The 23,327-nt window shown below is 35.7% G+C and overlaps 1 protein-coding gene across 7 annotated transcripts in view; it reads right to left on the bottom strand.

Annotated features, from left to right (window-relative positions):
• Positions 1 to 23,327, bottom strand: part of LOC150101130 (thialysine N-epsilon-acetyltransferase-like) — a 214,571-nt gene that overhangs the window by 109,701 nt on the left and 81,543 nt on the right. For all 7 annotated transcript variants that reach the window (XM_090401089.1, XM_090401091.1, XM_090401085.1 and 4 more), the window contains 2 exons: positions 17,311 to 17,447; positions 932 to 1,016 (listed from right to left, as the gene is read on the bottom strand). In XM_090401089.1, the coding sequence (XP_090257215.1) occupies positions 932 to 1,016; positions 17,311 to 17,447 (222 nt within the window). The remainder of the gene's footprint in view (positions 1 to 931; positions 1,017 to 17,310; positions 17,448 to 23,327) is intronic.

The raw sequence follows: 23,327 nt of genomic DNA, 5'->3' as shown, positions 1-23,327 counted from the left end.
AGTTTCATGTCACATATAAAAAATAACAAGGATGCTCAATAATATTTTCAAACCTAATCAAGTTCAAAAGCATACAAGAGTAAGCATCCATAAAGTTCTGGCAAGATTATCTCATGGATGGGAGTTAAATGTAAAGAAATGAAATTGCTAATGTGACAGCACGCATAGTGGGACAAAAACCAACTTGTTACAGTCAAGTCTCACTACAGCAAAAACTTTAAGAGAAATTCACTAATTCACTATTTCACTATAGCGAATTTCTTTAATCATAATAGCATTACATTTATAAAGGTTGGGACTGTTAAGTAGTTAATTACAGGAAACAAACAAGTTTGCTATAGCTACAAATCAAAAATAGACTAAAAACAGTGAAAGAATGGAGACTTCCTAAACAGGTACAGATATCAACTGAATGGAGGAAATCATGAAAATATGGAATGAGCACGATGATGAATATGGGCAGGGTTGGAATAAGTAATAGAGAAATATGTGAAAATAATCATGTCTCTTCAATATCAAATTAAGTGACTATTTTTGCATAATAAGGTGATTAGCAGTTGAATCATGAAATGGATTGCTAATTAACAAAATGCCAAATTAGTTCAGAAATGTTAACTTGCTGAATGTTCTTCCCCCACTCCCAAGCATTTTTAAATCCCTTTAAAACCTATTTCTTCACTTAATGTAAGGCTTGGTAGCATAGCTATATCAAGGGGGAAATTACTGGCTTTTGATTTTCATAAATTAATTTCTTTTTCTTTGTATTAAACAGCATACTGCACCACTGCTTGATTTTTAATCTGCTTAAGGAAGGGGAAAAAAAAAAAAAAGAGTATAACTACAAGTTAATCATTTCCTGCAAGTTTCAGTAAATTCATTTTGTCAATCCTATAAATATGAAAACCATCTCTATTAGTTATATTTACAGCACCTTTTCTTTTATAGAATTCAATTGATGAAGTATTCCACTCAAGTACTGAAAAGTCCAGTCTACTGCAACCATTTTTAACTCCTTCCTGTTAAAAATAAATATAATTTCAATTAGAATCTTTCATTGTCATTTACCGTTTGTGTAAGAAGCCTCAGCAGTGCTCTTCAATAAACTAGATGATGATAGGTGTATTGAAGAGCACTGCTGAGGCAAAACTACCCAAAAAAAGTCCCAACCAGAACTTCATAAGTATAATGCCACAGAATATGACCATAGGAATAGTTTGCTATTAACATGGTTACTATGAAATTGCTATAGTGAGAGTTACTCCATTTACAATGGGGGGAAACCTTAATTTTGTTTTGATGATTATATAATTATTCTAATATAGTGGTATAAATTAAAGATACCAAGAAATTTATATTCTTGGTTTAATCCTTTATCTAAGTGTAGGCAAACAATGTTTGTTCGTTTAGTATCTTCACGACTGACCTACTTATATAGAGGCTAATGACTTCACATCAATTGTCTTAGTATCCCACAATGCAAAGCACATGCCTTTTGAATGTGTATGGGAAAAGGCCACTATCCACGCCAGTTTCGACATTGAGGTTTCATCAGTGGGACTCAGAAGGTATGCCAGGTTGAAGTAATGCAGAAGTCATGTATTTCTAACGCACAGTAGTCAAATGGTGTTAGATCTTCTCACTGGTGGGACCAGACTGGTTTCAACCTCAATAAAGGTTGAAACCAGTCTGGGTAGTGGTTCTTCCCATAACACACAGCATTATACATCCAAAAGGGCATGTGCTATGCATTATGGGATACTAAAGCAATCAATGTGAAGTCATTAGCCTTTATATACACATAGGTTAGTCGTGAAGATACTAAAAGAGCAAACATTGTTTGCCTACACTTGGACAAAGGATTAAACCAAGAATATAATTTCTTGGTATCTTTAATTCATACTTACCATTACATTACAAGAATTATATAATCATTAAGTGTTTAGCAAATTTTAATATACTTTTAGCACACCTTTCAGCATTGATTATGGCTGTCACTTTATTGTGTTGATCCTCTATTGGATGCTGATTTTTGACCATTTCTTTGCCAAATTTCACCAAAATGACTGTCCAATTTCATACAAGAATGACTAACTGATATCATCCCCAACTTAATGTCTAAACTTTTCTCAAGTGTTCTCTATAGGATTGGCTAATTTAAACTTCAAGTTTCCATTTCCTCAAACTATGGATGCCCTTGCAATATGACATAGTGTAACTGGTATGCAATCAGGTTTGTGCCATAGAATCAATGTCCAGAATGTCCACATGTTATTAAGTGTTCATTTTTCCAGGCATGCTATGAACAAGAGGTCCTTGTCCAAATCAGAAACATCCCAACCATAATCCCAATGCCAACCTACTTAACACGAGATAATATACACTGCTAATCACTTTTGTTGACAGTCTTTGTATGCTAGGTTCTAAAAAGGAACAAAGAGAAAAATTGTGATAAAGTGGAGGCAGGGGGGCATGTGAAAGTCAAGTATATTATATAAAAAATATGACACTGAGTTTGGTTATCACATACAAATATATGCAAATGAAGTCATAAAAGAGGGTATTTTGGAGTGGTTTTTCAATTTGTAGAGAGAACAAGACATCACTTAACTGATACATTCATGTGGTGAGCCATTGTAAGACTAGAGACTGGTCAAAGTCCAGCAGAGGTTTCTAGATGGTTAAATATGAGTTATTCCATGGTTTACAGACTGTGAGACTAATTCCAACAGTCACACACACACAGCGTCCTTGGGGATACAATGAAGGAAGATCACAGGCTACAACTGCAGTGAGCGACTGATATCTCCTTTTATAATGTTGGAGGTTTAATGGAATATATACAGCACTAGGAAAGGATTAAAAACTAATTTTAATGCTTCCAGTATTTTGGCTCAGTCACTGAGACATCTTCAGGGATTACTGATAACTCTTGTAACATAATACTAAATGAAACACGTGGGTGACTAAAGTTCTATCTAGGTGGTGCACCCTTTATGAGCATTTGTAGGTGGTCTGGGTTGTAAAGTGGGACCTCTGACAATTATTGTTTCCCAAATTTTGGAAGTTTCATGTCTGTATTTATTTAAATTCAGTTTATTTCTGAGTGCTGCTGATTTCCTCCTAGCACTTAAGCCTTAACACACATCTCCTATTATCTGCTCGCCAAAACAGGATTGACCTGAATCACCTATGATATGACAATTAATGTCAGCTACAAGAATGTTGGTATCTAACTTTCAGCATTTGTAGAAGGCTTTGAATGCAATCTGTATGCCAGGTGACTAGTAGTGTGCATGTCCTCTATCTCCATATCACAGGAACAAGCATTTGAAATGGGCCAGGCTTCACATCAACTGGACCCAAGACCAATGGGGATTACTACTATTTATAAACAAGTCCTGATTTGCTCTACAAAGCGATACCAGGTGTGCTGTGATCTGGAGATTACCTGAGACACATTATCTTTGTAATAGCCATGAAAGGGATACACATGCTGGAGGTAGTGTGATGGTTTGAGAAGCATCCTGATGGGTGGAAGCACTGATCTCTATGTGCTTCCTAGCAGAAACACAAATATCTCAACTTACAAAGACATGGTACTGGACCCCTATATACATCATATATGGGTGCTATTGGGGAAACATTATCTTACAAAATGATAATGCTCAGCCTAATCAAGTGAAGCTTGTGGACCATTATCTTCAAAAAGAGACTGTTGTACATATGGACTGGCCAGCCAGATGTCATGACCTTAATCCTATTAAATGCTTCAGGTAGGCATGTTGTTGCTCTCAGCTCCATCCCCATAACTTGGAAAGACTTATGAGAGCTTTGCAGGATCAATGGTTGTTATTATAAACAGTACAAACTGAGTGCTACAAGAAATGACCACATTCTTTATTGATGCACTTTGGCAAGTTCATTTAACCTGTTGTTGACTATTGTCTTCATGTACCCATTTGTTACTGAATTGAGCTATTTATTTACATACTGCTTTTCACCAAATTGCATAAAAATTCATCATATAGTCTGAGTTGCGAGTTTTCTCTTTGTTCCATAATTTATGGAAACCAGTTTATAGGCAAGCATCCGATCTCAAGTGAGTGTGTTGTGTGGCACAAGTTAGAATGATAAATCACAAATTGAACCTGAGCACTGTTGGATGTGTTTAGGGAGGGGATGTTTAGCCTGTGTATATATATTTAAACAAGAAAACTAAGGGAAAAAATAAGGAATCCTCTGGCATAAACTAAATTCTGCACCCTGAATACCTATTCAGGGGATTGATGTACAATATTCACCACATTCCCAAAAAGGGCGAGAAATAACTACCATCAAACTACCATCCTATCTCACTAACCTCAGTCTTATCTAAAGTAATGGAAAGAACCATCAATTCCCAACTCCTACACTACTTCGAAGGTTGTTTACTAATAAACAACCACAAGTATGGATTCTGTCGCTGCTGATCAACTACTTATCACCCATCATGGAGAAGTTTGGTGAATCACAAGTGGTTCCACTTAATATCATCAAAGCAAACTTCTATCATTTGGTGTGTCTCAGGCTTCTGCAGTTCGATTGCCAGCTTTCTGTCTGGACACACTGTGTAATGGTGTGGTTCCTTATCCTCTCACCATTCAACTAATGCCAGGGTTCCACAGGGTTCTTTTCTTTCACCTACCCTCTTTTTCCTATACATCAATGACCTACTTCAGTTGACCTCCACCCAATACACAGTTTTTGCAGATGACAGCGCATTGCACTCCTCCCTTTCATTTCATAAACCTTACTCTACACAACTCACCTCAATCAACAGAACATTAACCACCACACTGTTCTCGATTCTGATCTCCAAACCATCCTACAATTTTCACAGGATTCAGATGTCTTATTTGTGAGAAATAAGACATTGTAAAAACAATGTCTTATTTCTCACAAAAAAGAACCATTTTCTCCCAGTATTTTTGACAACACTCAAATTTCCAGACAAGATGAGATTTCTCTTCTTGAAATCACCCTGACATTAAGCCTCTCCTGGCATAAACACATCACAACCATTGCATCCTCAGCTTCCAAAAAACTAGGATTTCTCTTTCGCTGAAGACGTTACTTCACCTCTGAACAGCTGTTAACCTTATACAAATCACAAATCTGCCCAGCTTTTAAATATTGCTGACATTTTGAGTGGGGGTCCTAAGAGCTCCCTGAAAATGCTTCATTCAATACAAAGAACAATTAGATTGATTGATGATCCCTCTCTTACCAACTCACTCCTCCCACTTTCACACAGATGTTTGGTTTCTGTAATATGTGTATTCTATGTTCAACGTCCACTGAAATAACATTAATAATTTCCCCACTCTGTACTAAGTCTGTTGGAACACATGCAGCTGCCATCCAACATCCCTTTACAGTACACCTTGAAACCTACAGAACAAGTTTCTTTTCCACCTCCTCCATCTCTGCTACTGCTGTATTGTGGAACAGTCTTCCCCCTGATGTGTTTCTCAAAAAAAAAAAAAATAATAATAAATAAAATAAAATAAAAATACAGGCTTTTAAATGAAATGTAAACAAGTTTCTCCTTTCCCAACCCGCTATCCATACATGGTACCAATGTACTATAGGGTGATTAACCAACTCTTGTGCATGGGCTTAATAAAAAAATAATAATAATAATAAAGAAACAATAGCAGGAATGGGTAACTACTTGCAACTTTTTTTTTTATCAGTTTGTAAAAACAATGTCTTATTTCTCATAAAAAAGAACCATTTTCTCCCAGTATTTTTGACAACACTCAAATTTCCAGACAAGATGAGATTTCTCTTCTTGAAATCACTCTGAATGCATTTAATGTGTCAGAAATAAATGGATTCGTTACTAATCTGATAGTTTATAAAATTTAGCTATCTGATAGATCACAGTGAAGTTTGATAATGTAGTGCGATTTATTTTCAACACTATACATGGTATTTTAAGGTTAAAAAAAAAAGGTAATACTCTAAGTTTGCAACATACTATATTAATAACTGTGCAGTTACATAAAAAAATAAATCTCAGCTATATATTGCTTGCTCACAGATTTGTGTAATTCAGCCACAATACTGCTACTTCAAAACTGAAAGAGTATATCATTATCATAATATAGTGATCAATAAAGTAGTGGGATTGCATGCAAGGTGTTAACTTCAGGAATGACAACCTATTCAAGAAATGGCTAACTGAGAGATGACTGTGTGACATAACTGTTACAAGCTGTTCCAGTAATTATGAGCACCAAATGCTTTGTTAAAATAAAAAAATCTCTAAATAATGTGAAAACTTTTCCAATTCTTTTAAAAGGTGAAAAGCAAGGAACCACATCATAGAAATTTTCCTGATATTTTATATAAAGATTATACTGTAAAAACTGTCCAACGAAACAAACTGATTTGGGAGAAAAAAACAAGCCATTTTGATTTATGAGTGATAAAACATTAAGTGATTCATTTAAGCATGTATTTACACTTACACTGCTTGGAAAGAAGTCAACAGATACCACAGTGTGAGGAACAAACAGTCATGGGTGCCCACATTAATAAGATGTAGGACCTCCTTTCACTGAGATGACTTCAGCAATCCTATGGGGCATACTTTGCACAAGCATATGATAATGGGAATTTTGTGCAGTCTTCCTGTAGGCATATAATGAGGTCCTGGACTGTTGTGGGGTGAATGTTCCTTGACCTTACCCAACACTCCGTTCATCCATAGATGTTAAATATCGTTAAGATCAGGGCTCTGTGAAGGCTAGTCAAGTGTGGTGATGTTCATGTCCACAAACCATGCAATTACAGCAGTAGCCTTATGACATTGTCTCTTTCAGCAAGACAATGCACTATGATCAGCTCTACAGAACCTCTCGTACTTCAATGTTTGTGGCATTACAAACAGAGGTCCAAGGCTAAACCAGGAAAAAACTGTACTATATCAACACCCCACCACCTCCAAATTTCATAGTTGGGGTTATGCACTCTGGTAAGAGATGTTCACTGGGCATCCACCACACCTGTCCATCTGCTCACTAGAGGGTGTAGTGTAATTTGTTGTTCCATAACACAGCTTTCTTTCAAAGCTTCCACATCCCACTGTACATGCTCTTTGCACCACTTAAGACAACATTGCATGTTGGTTCAGGTAATGTGGGGCTTGCATATTGTGGTCCTACCATGGAAACCCATGTTGTGAGCCTCGGTTCTGAATGTTTTTGTGCAGATATGTGTTCCAGTCGATGTCCAGAACTCTGCATTTAATGTGTTGGCCGATGAATGGTAGTTTTTATATATATTCTTTGTAACATCCCACAGGTATTTGGAAAGAGTGGTGGGTTGTACACTGCGGGTAGCACTTGGGGCTGACTCTCTGAACTTCCATCTCAGTATGGTATTTACTAATTGTTTACCCAGGAGCCCAATTTGTCAACAATTTGCTTAACAGATAGGCCTGCAACATGGCCTCCTATCATAACACCTCTTTCAAACTAAGTCAGTTCCATTCTCTTGCAGCCATTTCAGCCGAACACAGTTGCACTAACATGGGAGCATCATATTCCTCCAATTTATACCAGCTACAAACATGTAACTTGTTACATGGCACGATGCACCTTGCCCACGGGATTTGTTGACTTCTTTTCAAGCAGTGAATGTGTTGATTATACATATTACTTTGAAGATGGCATATCAACATGATAGGCAAAAAGACCAAACACCTCATTATCAATATTTCGATGCCAGTGAATGAGGCAATCTTAAGGTTCATGCAAATTAGATCATGCATTCACAGCATGTTCTAATTTCTCAGTGTGTCTTTAAAATACTCCACAAGAAATGTATCCAAGCTCAGTAATTGCGCATACAGTGGATTGCAATCCCATGGGAATTCTGAGCACCTTAAATGGAGGTTGCAGCTGAAATTGTTTATAATTATATAAACCACTTTATAAATATTTATGCTGAGATTTATTTCCCAATTTTAGCATCAGTGTAATAATTGGATCTGTTCTTGGGGAAAGGGGAGGGGACAAACAAATTTATTTACCATTTTAAGGTGTTGCAGTATTGCAAAGGTTGAGAGATCTTGTCTTGGCCAATAAAATTTGGCAATGATTAGCCATGTTTGGTTGGTTCATTTAGATGGATGAAGCCATTCAAGCTATTAGGCCAGTGTATTCTGTATATTAACTGTCTGTGTTCTAATGGCTGGTTTGTTTGCCTGTTTTGCAGGAAGAAAAACCCTGATAAAGGTTCTTTGCAACCAAAGGGCATCATCGAAACTGACTGAGCTATGGAGACCGGATCAGCCAGGCCAACTATACTTTTTCCTTAGCCACCCAAACAAAACAATCAATTCCCTGCACACAGAAAGTTCTGTTTGCCTGTACAAGTCTTCTCAGACAACGGCAATCTTGTTCCTGACAGTGTCCTAGGAGCACAGTTATGCCTCTTAGACAAGCAATGCAAGTTATTTTCCAGTGATTAAGCACCTGAGATATCTCACCTTTTTGAGAAACCAGTTGGCTCTGCTATTTTCAAATTCGTGGCTCAAGTCAGACATTGTACCCACAATAAACCCTGAAAGATCCTTTGTTTTTCCTATTATGTTCAACACTACCAATGATTACTGACAGCAGCATTCTTAAATCATTGCCTAGAACACACAGTGACACATGTGACCAAGAATTTTGCATATACATTATATAATGGCATTTACATATATCTGCATAAAGGATTCTAATTCTGGTGTGTATGAACGATTAAGATTTTATCAATGATGCATACCATGAAGATAAATAAAATCTTCAACAGTAACATACCCAAGAAAAATGGTGATTACAAAAATGCAACATGATTATTGATCCTATGATGTCCAAATGTCAGTTTGGCTAACTGACAACCCTTCTCATAAATGGTCAGTTTCCACTGTATCTTTTCTTCAGATACTTCCATGGACACTAACAGAATTGGTAGCCACCTTTCCTTCCATTTCTCCTAAACCTAAAATAACATAAGCAACAATTTCCCTACATCCATTTACAATTTAACTACTAACCCAATGAACATACCACTCCCATCCATCTTTCATTCCATCTAACAGTTTGTAGTATAGACTATTCCAAAGAACAATCAATCCCTTTAAGCATTCTATATAGATTATAACCTATAGCTCTTCAAGATAAGATTTTCTCTCTCTCTCTCTCAACCCATGCCACACAGCATCAATTTGCTATATTCTTTGCAACCTCTTGTGTGTGATCTCAAAAAAGATTAATGGGCTTTCTAAAAAAACTGCAAGTCTTCTGAAAACACTCTCAGAACCTCTTCAAACCACCCTCTGAACTATACTTGTCTCAGCATCTATGTGTGATATGTGGGGAAAAATGATTCCCTTTGCTCCTTACCTCACCAATCATCTGTATGTCTTCTATTTCCTAATGTCAGTTAAAGAATTTGTGTGTGTGTGTGTGTGTACACACACACACACACACACACACACACACACACACACACACTGCACCCAAAAGTTCACATCAGTGCCATGTGTGTGTGAGCGAGTGGTCAAGAATAAAGGACTATAACTGGTGGTTGTAGTTTTTAGAGCAAAGGACTACAACCAAGCCAAATGAGTAAATTAGACAGAAGGAATGTAAAAGACATGCCAAGTAACCAAGTCCTAGATGAGTGATATGTTTTATCTTTATCTGGTAAAGGTTGCAGGCACTCCATTATTAGAGCAGATGTTGGTATATGAAATAAATTTAAAAAGATGTTAGGCCATACATTTAGAAAATTTTAGAATAATTAATGTATAATCTTTTATGCTCCCAAAATATTTACTAGTGCTGAATGTCATGTAACATATAGAGAAAGAGCAAATACCTCAGCTACATAATGACTGTCCATAATACTGTGGTTAAACCTCTTAGCCAAATCATGGATTTTCATCATCAAATACCTGAATGTGTACCTGCAGGAGGTGTCTTTACAGGGTATTATGACAGTACTACATGAATCATCAGGATCTTACATTTCTATCTTCTAAGGCATTTTTCATTGTATCAGTCCACCTAGATATTGGTCTTCCTCCCATTCTGTTTAAGTGACCATACCACAAGAGATCAGTTGTGCTAACACATTCCTGAATGCTAACAATGGCAATCCTAATATCTTCATTTTTAATATGATGATGCCACTTGATTCCAACATCTCCTTAAGATTTCTCAGAACTTTCATTTCTGTGGTCTCCAGTCTTTGATCAAGTATTTTATTTCTACACAGCTTCTCAGATCCTTAAGTTAAAATTGGTTTGAACACTGTCTTGTATACAGCTAGTTTAGTGTTTTAACTAATTTCTCTTATTCCATATAAATTTATTCTTTGCTAATTCTGTCATCTATGTGGATGACATTTGCCATCTTCACTAAAAATTGTTCCTACACAGCTGAAATGTTTTACTTGTTGTATAGGATCTCCATTCAGGATGCAGTCGATGTTTTTAATGTTCGTCTTTTTTCTTTGTGTCTTTTTATTGTTGATTTTCATACTAAATTTATTACAACAGTTATTCAGGTTTGTCGAGGGAATTTTACAGACTTGGACTGGATTTGCATAAAGTAAAGATGCTGAGATTAAAACCTCCAATTCTGATACCAGGTTTAACACCAATTTCTTTCATAATGTGATCCATATAAATAACAAAAAAAAAAACAGTGAAGATAACATACATCTCTGCCTCACACATCATTTAACATCAAGCCATCTTCTTGAATCTCCTTCACACAGTGGTGTAGCTAGAGCTTTTGCTGCACGGGGCAGTCCCTGAGTTTTCCGGCCCTCTCAATACATACCAAAAATACTACAAAAAGTCAAAACAACTTATAGGGAAACAAATTAAAACGCTATGTTTATTTTTGAAGTAAAAAATTGCAACATTCTAAAATGCTATATTTCTTGCTTTTCTGTTAGCAAAATCATCGATGACATTGGCGAAGCCTATTTCATAGTAATGTAGGTAATTCTTAATCAATTTTATTTAGAAAAACTCCTCTCACAACTAGCAACACTTACAGCAATTGTGAGGAAAATTCGCAGCAGTATTACAATATTTGGAGCTGAGTTCTCGAGACTGTATTTTAGAATTAACTGTAAAAGTTCAAAAAGGTTCAAAGTGCCGCCCGGGGCAGACTGCCCCCTCCACCCCCCACCCCCCTCTAGCTACGCCACTGCCTTCATACTAACTGCTGACTTACAACTCAAAGACTAAGTATTACTTGGTATAATGTCTCCATTGACGCCACATAACTGTAGTGATTTGAACAGCTTTCCTCTTCGCACTTTGTCACATACCTTTTCGCAATCTGCAAAACTTAAATAGAGATCCTTGTTATATTCCCATGATTTCTCAAACTATTTGTCTTAAAGTGAAAATCTGACCCTGACAATCTGAATAATTTGGCCTGAATACAGCTTTTTCCTCATCAAGCTTCCCCTCCACAAATTTTCTTGGCCATTTCTCAATTATACTTGCATAAATCTTACCAGAAACACTCAGTATTGAAATACCTCAAATTCTCATATTGTTTTATTTTCCTTTTTATAGATGGGTACCATAAGAAATCTACTTCAATCATCTTAAATTCATCCTGACCAAGCCTTCTAAATTACAGTGCAGCCACTATAAAACTTTTAAACCTCCATATCTGAATATTATTACTAGTATCATATATCTCCATGGAGTCTGTAGACTCAGCATGGGAGACCCAAACTAATTATTATACACACAAAACCTATCATCATCATCAGATGCATCAGACTTGGGACTGGTAGCTCAGCAGCAATTTCCTCCATTCCGCTCTGTCATTGGCTTCCTCAAACCTGTGCTGTCTTTGACTTGGTCAAGAAAGCTTTTCCTTGGTCTGCCTCTTCTTCTTTTCCCCTCTATTTTGCCTTCAGTTATTCTTTTCACAAGTCCATCATGTCGAAGTATATGTCCAAACCACCTATCCCTTCTAATTTTGATCGATTTTATTAGAGTTCTTCTTTCGTTTATCAAAACCTATCATAGCTTCCCTTAAATTCATTCACTGTCAGAGAACTAAACTAATTCTGACAATCCATTCCACTCATTCACCACTCTCCATTAAAAAAAATCTGGTCTACACACCCCTAATAACCACACTCTTACACACCTTCAATGGATGGGTCATAGTTCTCCATTTGTCATATATTGAAAAATTTCTTTTGCGTGAATTTTATAAATTCCCTTTAATATATTAAATGTTTCTATCATGTTCCCTCTTTTATGCCTATCAACTAAACTTTGTAACCCACAAACCTTCAAGCTGTCCTCATAAGGAGCCTTCCACAGACCTGTCACCAGCTTAGTCACTTGTCTCTGAATCTGCTCTATTCCCCTCCTGGTCCCCAAGAACCCAGATGACCAAATCTGTGCACAGTAGTCAAGATACAGCCAAATCATAGCCTTAGAAAGAGGGACAATAACTTTCCTATCTTTACTCATTAGTGTATTTTTCAACATCCAAATAATTCTTTGAGCCATTTCACTAACTTTTGAAATATGCACTCTGAACTTCAACTCTCTGACATATGCAAACCAGTACCAACAATGATGCACCATATGCAACCTTTCTGACCTGAAGTGCATAGCCTTACATTTTGCAACATTAAATTGACAATCATTCTTTGCCCACAATGCCAATGTATTTAAATCATCCTGCAGGATATCTACATCACCTTTATCAACTGTTACTCTCCAAAGTTTTGCATCATCAACAAACAACTTAACATTCCATTAATTCTTTCCCTTTATCATTGATATATCAATTAAAGAGGAGAGGCCCTATTACAGAACCCTGAGGTACTCCACTAGTCACATTCATTCTCCTAGATTCCACTCCACCATATACTACTCTCTGGTGTCTGCCTGTCAGGTCCCCCCACCCACCCACCCCCCGACAAAAATATTATCCACCGGCTACCTTTCCACATTTCAAGTTTTGGATGGCTTTTGTAAATTCAAGTATTTATATGTATTTCTGATTGCATTCCTGTGAGTGTTTTCTATCACTGTGCTGTGATAGCATGATCAATGCTCTTTCATTTAGCAATTTTTCAATGAAATTACTCCAGACATCTAAAATATCTTTATCTTCACTGTTTCATGTTATTTTTATCATCTCTGATTCCTTTTACAATGCTTTTTCCTCCATTTCTAACAATTTTCAATAACCTCCAAAATATTTTGCCATCTTCCTGATATTTATTTTCTATGTTCTTACCAAGGTCTTCCCATGACTTTTGTTTAGTTAATTTTACATGCTTCTCTCTCTTACATTTCTCTGTATTCTCTAATAGAACAAGCTAACTTACTTGACAGGGAACTTTGATATACTTTCATCTTTTTTCTTCACTGCTTTTTTAACTTCTTGAGTCTGCCATAGAATTCTGAATTATTACAGCAGATGTTGATATATGAAATAAATTTTAAGAGAGTTTTAGGCCATATGTGTCTTGAACCTTTAGATTAATTAATATATAATCTTTTATGCTCCCAAAATATGCACAATGAATGCTGAATGTCATTTAACAAATATAAAGAAAATTGACTACATGTTTGTCCATCATATTATGGTTAAATCTCTTAACCAAATCATGGAGTTTCAATATGTACTAAATATCCATATTATTATTATTATTCAGGCCTCCATGGAGTCAAAAGACTTATCGTGGGAGGTCCTTCCTAAGAAACACAAAGTCTATCAAGACTCATCGAGGGGAGGCCCCCCCCCCAAGAAACAACTATCATACCACTCCTTAAACTCCTTGACCGTTCTCGCTCTCACCACTCAATCAGGCAATGCATTCCATGGTTCAACCACCCTCCATGCAAGCACAACATAGCAAAATTCACTTGCATAAATAGCTAACTCTTGGTGATTAGTGCAAGACAATGTTGTAACATAATTTTACCTTCCTTTATCACCTTTTAGTGATGAATATGGAGGTTTTATCACTAAAACACAACCAAACACAGAACTGTCTTATTTCAACTGCAACAATAAATAACCTCTAAATAAGTTCTAGGTTACCATATTAATTTTAAAAATTCTTATTAAATATTTTATCAATTTATGATTTGAGACTATTTTAAGTGAGGAATAGGTTATTTCAAGTTTCTATAACACACACACAAGAAAATAATTTTTTTTTAGATGATTCAAGTTCAGTTAGGGTAGAAACTCATGAACACAACAGTAATAAGCTTCCATGCAACAGTGAGTGTGATGCTATTTTTGTGAAGTGGAGGCAAACAGGATCAAAGATATGGTGGGGTGTTGCTACAAATCTCATGGTACAGCTTCCTGATTGCACAGTATGCTGTGCAATCAGGAATGCTACTGATATACAGCACTTATGGAATGATTTGAATCTAATGGAAATTTGAGCAAATGACAATAGCTATCAATTCAATGTTAGTAAGTGCAAAGTAATGCACACTTTAGCATGATGAGATTTCCATGGGTAGGATTATGTGGGGAAAAAGTGATGAGTTCATACAGCCCAAATTAAAAATACAACTCAGAGGATAATTGTGAAGCTGAAGTAAACAATGACAAATAAGGATGTCATTTTTCCTCTTTACAAGTCTTTGATATGACTGCACCTGAACTACTGCATGCAGATTTGGTCTCCTGGGGGGGGATAAAGAAACTGCAGAAAGGTTGCAAAGATGCAAAGAAGTTACAAAGATGATATCAGAATTATGGAATGTAGATTATTAGGAAAGATAGACAGCATGTGGAATGCAGACATAGTAAACAGGAGAAAGAAGAGATATGCATAGAGCTATAAATTTCTGAAAGGAAGTTATAAGATAGCAGTGATGCAATTTTTTGTTATGTGGAAGGCATAACAAAGAAGACGAAGAGACACCCATGGAAGTTTATGTGAAGTTAAGAAAAGGAGTGATAGCTAGATTTTTCTCTCTCAGAGTACTGAGAGAGAAAAACAGTTTGCCTCTGAAATAGTGAGAGCAACTAACATGAATGAGTTTAAGAGAAGGAATGATGGAAGGCAGGTAATGTGTGGATGATGTATAGCCTTCACAGTGACTCCTTACCACCCCGGAGGTCTTATTTGCATCACTGAAGCAAGCTTGAGCAACTGATGCTGATGCAACAAGATAAGAATGATATGAATACAGAAAATCACAGGAAATGTTAAGAAAATATCTAATACCAGAACAAAGTAGGATGTGAAATGCTGCAGCTTCTCAAAGGAATGTAAGTCCAAGAATGATTTCTCAACCAAACTCGGATTTGTAAAGGTCTCAAGAATCAGCAATATGAAAGACATGAAACCAACTGAAACAGGGAGTGCACAGCCTCAGTTATATTTTTGAAGCTCCAAGAAAATAAGAATTGTTCCATCATTTCTTTGCAATAGTACAGAGAATGGCAAAGCCTATTATGGAAACAGTACCCCCTGCCATCTCTGAAAGTGTAATTCTCTTTGTAATTAATTTCCCATCATGAATTTATACATTAACAAAGATGTTGAGTAAATTTCTATATATAAAAGAAATGAAATATCAAAATCAAACTATTAGATATTGGCTTGGAATGTCAGTTGTAGCTATTGACGATTTATTGAATAGAGAAATACTTGTAGAGAAAGGATTTTTTTAATACAAGTAACCTCTGTTTTACATATGGATGCTTTCCAGGAAATCTGTATAAAACAAGTTTCTACATTAAATGGAAAATATGATTTTTTTTGTTTCTTTTAACGTTTTTTTTTATTCCAATTTTAACAGACCAAGAGTCTTATTATTATTTGCATGTTGATACGTAATGAGTTTTGATTTAAATCTCTGATCCATGCAACTGACAATTTTTCCAACTCTTGGATGGTTTCACTCTGAGAATGGGTATTTTTCCATGCCAAGAAGAGGACAACATTTTCACCTACTTCTTTAATTTTATCCTAAACTTTAAACATTGTTCTTGTTGTTGACTCAATTGAAATTCATGTACGATAGAAACAATCTTAAAACCAGACTCAAGTTTTTGTATGATTTTTAGCTTTGTATCCAAATTGATAACAGCATGCCTCTTTTTATGTGCCAGTGTATCCTCGTTGTTGTGATTGTGATTTTCCTTTGCTGACCTTAATGATGTTTAATAAGTTTAGAATTAACTTATTAAACATCATTAATTAACCTTCCACAGCAACATATTTCAAACTTGTAGATATAGGTCATATGCTGTGCACATGCCACATGCACACAAGTGCGTAGCAACAAGCAGACATTGGTGGAAAACCACATACCTGTACTAGAGAAATTAAATCTTAAAATCTTGTTGGCACTAAATAAAAGAATGCATGACCTATTCAAAATTCAGAAAGAAACATCAACACTGGCTAAACAGGGAAGATTAAAAAAAAAAAATTCTGCTGCTGCTCTAGTTCTTCCACCCAGCTTTTGTCATTCTCTGCCAAGTTAGTTTAGGCCTTTCTCTTTTCCTTTTGTAATGTCAAAGCTACCTTTGGAATCTCTCCTCTGTCCATTTTCAGTGCATGTCCAATCCATCTCCATATTTTCATTCTATTTCATGAAATAAAATAGTATAATACAGAGATCTTCAAATCTAAAGTTAACAGGTTTCTCCTAAATTTTCTGTACATCCATAGCACTAGTCCACAAATATACTATTATGCTGAATAATCTCTTGTGAATGAAGATGGCTTAAAATCCATTGGCCAAAGATCTCGTCTAAACAATCAAGAAAAACGAAAAACATCATATCTTGGCCACATCATGAGAAATGGCAAATACCAACTTCTACAAACTATTTTGGTAGGAAGAACTGATGGCAAAGGAGATAGAGGAAGAATATCTTGGTTTGATAACATCAAGATGTGGGCAAGAAAGAACAGCATACAACTGCTCGGATTAATGCAAGAACGCGGTTTGTTCGCCAAGATGGTCACTGACCTTCGATAGAACGTAGTACCATAAGAAAAAGAATCTCTTCTGTATAGGATTACCATAAAAACAGTGCCAAAAGCATAAAAAGTTCAATACAATTGATGAAAAGGGAAAAATTTGTGTTAGTAGTGTAATTGATAACTAACTGCAAAATCAGCTAATAAATGTGGGGTTTACATCAAGCAGCAGAAGTATTTTCTCAATACTCATTAGAAAATTCATAAGAAACTTCAAAATGAATATTAGTTAATTATGCTTACCTTTGCAACTGCTCTCCAAAGTTCAGTGCCAATCCCAGAGCATCTGTAATCATGGTGTACATACAAATCTTCCATATAAACTGCTCGTCCTTCCCATGTTGAGTAGATATAGAAATATATTACATATCCTACCACAGCTAAACAAAAACAAAAAATAATAAATAAATAAAATAAAAACAAGCACCTTGAATAATATACAATACCAGTATGTACTGTATTAATGAAATCCAACAGACCAGTTTTGTAATACATATTATTTTCTGTTGCAAAAATACTTCATTTGGTATAGTAATTTTAATCAGAAAGCTGCTTATGAGGAAATGGTCTACAAGAAAATTTGAATACAAGATGTTACTAACAAAAAATGAAAATAGTGCAACATGGGCAGGCCTACTTTGTCCTATTAAGTAATGTGTGCACATAGGTCCTCATTTATGTGAATCGGACTCACAAGAGGCTATAAGTATATGCCATATTTTAGTGCAGTGAATGGGCTAATGGTTAGATAATCCAGACTTTGCTCTAGAAACTAATTAAATATTTTCAAACCACTTAAGGCCTACCAACAAGCAGTGATGATTAACACCATGCAATGAAATTTATAATGCATCGCACATGAGCCACATCTCATTCTCTAGGAGAGAAGTGATCAACTATAATTTCTTTTGATCAATTTAATATTTAGCTCATTAAGTGGTTAAAAAGAAAGATCACAAGAGATGACTATTATCTTCATATATGCTTAACAATTTTTTTTTTTCAAGTTTCTATATTTTAAGTGAAATTTGGTATATATTAATTTAAAAAAATAATTTTGTCTTCATTGGTCTATTTGAAGCATAAAAAACAAATATGATTGAGTATTCAAATAAATGTTTGCCTATAAAATGATAAAATTTCCTTTGCAATGATGAAATGTGCTATGCATGATTTTGCTCAAGAAATCTTTAATATTTTTATCTTTAGTGTTTATGTCATCCTTAACATTCTTTTCTTAAAACTCATCTCTATGGCTTCCAGTCTTTGATCACCTTTATTTCCAACTCAACGGAAGGATCAAAGCTTGGTTTGATGCTGTTTTGTAGTCAGTTAGCTCAGTGTTTTGGCTATTTTTTTTTATATCCAACTAGGGGAGCTATAGTGGTGTACCACAGGGATTAGTTCAAGAACTAATCCCTGTGGTACACCACTGGTTACCTTAAATCTGGCAGATTCACACCCATCATACCATACGCCAATTTCTGATACCTGTCCATCAATATCGACTTATATTTTTCAGTTTATGCAACTGTCTTTCATGTGGTATTCTATCAAATGCCTTAACAAGTCCAACAATATCATAGTGTATTCGTTCCCTTTATCCAACTCAGCCATAACACTTTATAAAACATAAAAATTGCTAAAAGATCACCTCCCTTTTAGTAAATTCATGGTGTTCCTTGCAGAGTATAGTTTGTCTGTCAATCCATTTCTGTATGAGAGTTCCTACAACTTCTCTGAAATCTTTACCACCCACCACTCCAGAGCTACTGATCGGTTGGTAGTTACAAAAATCGGTTTTTTGCACCCTTGTACAATACAATACATCCATTTCTATGATAATTCCTGAGCTGAAACTCAAGCTATAAGCAAGTCATGGGGCTAGCCAATTCAGCTGAACACTTTGGCATATGTGCTGATATTCCACCAGTTCCTATTGACAAATTCTTATCCAGGTAATGTAACAGCTCTTCAACCTCTTTCTCATTCACCTCTATCTCTTCATCGATGTAATAGAACTATGCAGCATGCTATATATACCTGGTTGATAAATCTTAGCAAAGTGAGCATTCATTAACTAAACAATTTTCATATAAAAGAGTACCATCTGCATTCAGTAAAGTATTCTTACAAATACATTCTTTCTTTTACTTGCAACATAACGATAAAATTCTTCTGGATTGCCTTTGGCCTGCACAGCCAATTTCTTTCATAAACTGATTTAGCTTTAAACACAATCTGGCCAGTGGTTTATATATTTCTTAACTGACCACTCTTATATTCTCATGATATTCCTTCCATATAATATTCTTTTTCTTATGGAGCTCTTGTTTAATAAGGGTGAATATCCATTTCCCTCACATCCTATTTGTTCTTCAAACTCTAGGGATATAATCAGTACCACCATTGATGCTGAGAGCTAAATAATCCATGATAGAAGTCCTAGTTCAATACACTAGGTAATTTTAATAAATTTCCATATAGTGAATGATCCTTTCTATAATGCATGCAATAAACATATCCAAAGGAAAGTGCATCATGGGACAATAAAGCAATTTGATTTGAAGTCATCTGCCTCCATACACACAAATGTTTGTTTGCTTAGGCGTGGGTAATACACTAAAACAAATATAAATTTACTTTATAACCAAGGGCAGCTTAAGGGTCAAAACTGTATAACTCAGAGGGAGAATGCAGAGAGCCGACCAGGCTTTCTGATCTAATGTCCAATCTTCACCTTCTCATGGTTCACCCTGTTAGGTATCTACCTGGATACTGAATGAACAAGGATGGGCTGGCAATTTGGGATTTTGCTGACAAATTGTATTCTTATTGGATTAAACCAAAATATAAAATGATGGAACAACACAACAGAATTTCATGACAGCTGGGGCATCGCCCGGTTAAACAAGGCCTCCATTGTTTTCTCCAGGAAATCGGAGAAAACAGTGAAAAGTCAGCTATTGGAACAAATCCTCAAACCCACCCCAAATCAAAATCACCAGAGTTCAAGATCAGTACTATCAACATAAGAAGCCTGAATGGCAAAGAAATGGAGCTAGCTGAGGAATTGGATAAGTACCAGATCGACATAATAGTAATGACTGAAACAAAAAAGGCAAAAAATTGTGAGATTTTTCTGAGCAATAAATACAAAATGTTATATTCAGGCAACGACATCAAGGAAAAGAAGGAGTAGCCATAATATTCAATTAAATATGAGGCTAATCTTCTTGAATGGCAGGCAGTCTCAAGTAGAGTGATGTAAGCAAATATGAGAATGGGGAACTGGACAATGAGACTTATTTGTGCCTATGGTCACACAGAAGGCTCTACTAAGGTAGAAGTGGAGGAATTTTTTGAGGCTTTAGAGAAAGCAACTGACATAATGAAAAATGAAATTTCTGAGCAATAAATACAAAATGTTATATTCAGGTAATGACAATCAAGGAAAAGAAGGAGTAGCCATAGTATTCAACACTAAATATGATGTTAATCTTCTTGAATGGCAGGCAATCTCAAGTAGAGTGATGTGGGCAAATATGAGAATGGGAACTGGACAATGAGACTAATTTGTGCTTATGGTCCCACAGAAGGCTCTACTAAGGTAGAAGTGGAGGAATTTTTTGAGACTTTAGAGAAAGCAACTGACACAATGAAAGGTTGTTTGTTCCTTTTTAGGGTTCTAAATACCAGAGTAGTAAATGATTGTCAGACATACAAAAATATTTTGGGCAAATTTGGAGAAAAGAGCAAAGCTAATAATAATGGCAAATACCTGTGGGATTCTGCTCAGGACATGGATTGATTATTATTAACACCATGTTCCAACATAAAAATATGCAAAAATTCACATGGAGAGAAGAGGCAAGGATAAGAAAAGTCTCATTGACTATGTTATTGTTGATAGTGATGTTTTCTCCCTGGTGCAGGACACCAGAGTGTACAGGGGATTTGAAATTGGAAGTGATCACCATTTAGTCTTGAGCAGGATAAAATTGAATTTCATATTGAAAAGAACATGTAAGAAAGTTTTAAAGTGAATAAAAGTTGAGCAGCTCTCAGATGTGAACTATAGACTGAAATACACAAAGATTATTGAAGAAAAATTGAAAGAGTCTGAGAACAGGATTCAGACCTTGGAGATTCAGTGGCAAGCCTTGAAGAAAGCCCTGATTGATTCAGCTAGAGAGGAATGTGGTGAAGTTGTCTGCAAGGATAGAAAAATCAAAACTCCATGGTGGACACAGGAAGTTAAAGAGGCAGTGAAGGAAAAGAAGAAAGCATATCAAAAGTTCCTGGTAAATAAGTCACCTTGTGCTCTTAGAGGATACAGAGACAAATGCAAGAAAGAGAAACACTGTGTAAAACTAGCTAAACAAAAGACATGGGAGGACTTTGGCAAAAACATAGAAAATAAATATCAAGAAGGTGGTAAGATATTCTGGAGGTTGTTGAAGAAGCTTAGAAATGGAGGAAAGAGTGCTGTAAAAGGAGTTAAGAGATGATAAAGGTGACATGAAAAGTGGAGAAAAAGATATTCTTGAAGTATGGGAGTAATTACTTTGAAAAACTGCTAAAAGAAACAAGCAGCGATGATAGCACAGTGGTAAAAAAAACACTGAACATGCATGCAGTCAGGAATACATATCCATACTTGAAGTAGAAAAAGCCATCAAAGGCTTGAAATGTGGAAAGGCAGGAGGAGTAGATGATATTCGACTAGAAATGCTGAAGTATGGTGGTATAAAATTCTTACAGTGGCTGCACTGCATATTTCAGAAAGCCTGGACAGAGGGACGAATTCCCAATGATTGGAGTAGAGCTCTAATAGTACCCATATATAAAAAGGGAAATAAAACTGAATGTGTACAGAGGTATTTCCCTACCGAGTGTTCCTGGAAAGATCTATGCAAGTATACTTGAGAAACGGTTGAGAAGAATTGTGAAAGAAAAGCTTGGTGAAGAACAAGCTGGATTCAGGCCAAATAGAGGTTGTCAGGTGCAGATTTTCACTTTAAAACAGATAGTTGAGAAATCATGGGAATATAACAAATATCTGTATTTAAGTTTTATAGATCTGGAAAGGCATATGACAAGGTGCCAAGAGAGAAGCTATTCGAAACGCTACATATGGTGTCAATGGAGCATTATCCAAGCAATACTTGGTCTTTATTTCAGTTGTAAGTCAGCAGTTAAAATTGAAGGAAGTGCAGGAAGATGGTTTAATGTTAAATCTGGTGTCAGACAAGGATGTACTTTATCCCCTCTGTGATTCTTTATCTATATGAATCACATTATGAAGGAAAGCAGTATTAAACCTGATATCAAAATTGGAGATGTTAATATCAGCTCTTTGCTTTATGCAGACGATGTTATACTTCTAAATAAATCCACTACAAGTCTGCAAGATGCCCTGACTAAATTGAATAACTGTTGTAAGAGATATGGTACAAAGATCAGCAATAACAAGACAAAGACAATGAAAATAGGCAGAAGCATTGTGAATGGAGAACCTATAGAAAAAGTAAAATATTTCAGCTACTTAGGCACGATTTTTAGTGAAGATAATAAATTAAATATGGAAAATAGACAACGGAATCAACAAAGCTGGTATGGTAGGAAGTCAACTGAATAAATGCATATGGAATAAGAAAGAAATTAGTCAAAACACTAAATTAGCTGTATACGACAGTGTTCAAACCAATTTTAACTTGGATCTGAGAACTGGGTCGGAAATAAAACACTCGACCAAAGACTAGAGACCACAGATATGAGGGTCCTGAGAAAGATTAGGGGAGTAAACAGATGGTATCAATGGCAATATCATGTTAAAAATGAGGATATTAGGAAAGAACTTAACATTGTTAGCAGAGCTAATCACAGGTAGTATGGTCACTTAAACAGAATGGGAGAGGAGAGATTAGCAAAACAAGTGTTCTCTGCCAGGTTGGCAGGAAAAAGACCCAGAGGAAGAGCATGGTATAGGTGGACTGATACAGTAAAAAGTGCCTTAGAAGACAGAAATATAAGATCTGATAATGTTGGAGTCTTGACAGGTAGTAGATTGATTTGGAGGAAAATTGCAGATAAGAAGATGGTAATGATGTAAGTTTTTCATGTAGTACTATAATATCCTATACATGATTTGAGGGTACATATCAAGAATTTGATGATGATAATGACTTCATAACCAAGGAAAATACAGGGTGATCAAAATTAAAGTATTCCTGTTTAAGGCCTTGTAGGGCGAGTGT

Source organism: Typopeltis vanoorti, chromosome 12 (genome assembly GCF_054136105.1).
Source record: "Typopeltis vanoorti isolate ZY-2024b chromosome 12, IOZ_Tvanoo_1.0, whole genome shotgun sequence".
In the NCBI taxonomy this organism is placed as follows: Eukaryota; Metazoa; Arthropoda; class Arachnida; order Uropygi; family Thelyphonidae; genus Typopeltis; species Typopeltis vanoorti.
The sequence above is the reverse complement of the archived record's forward strand: the minus strand, read 5'-3'. Positions and strand labels throughout refer to the sequence as shown.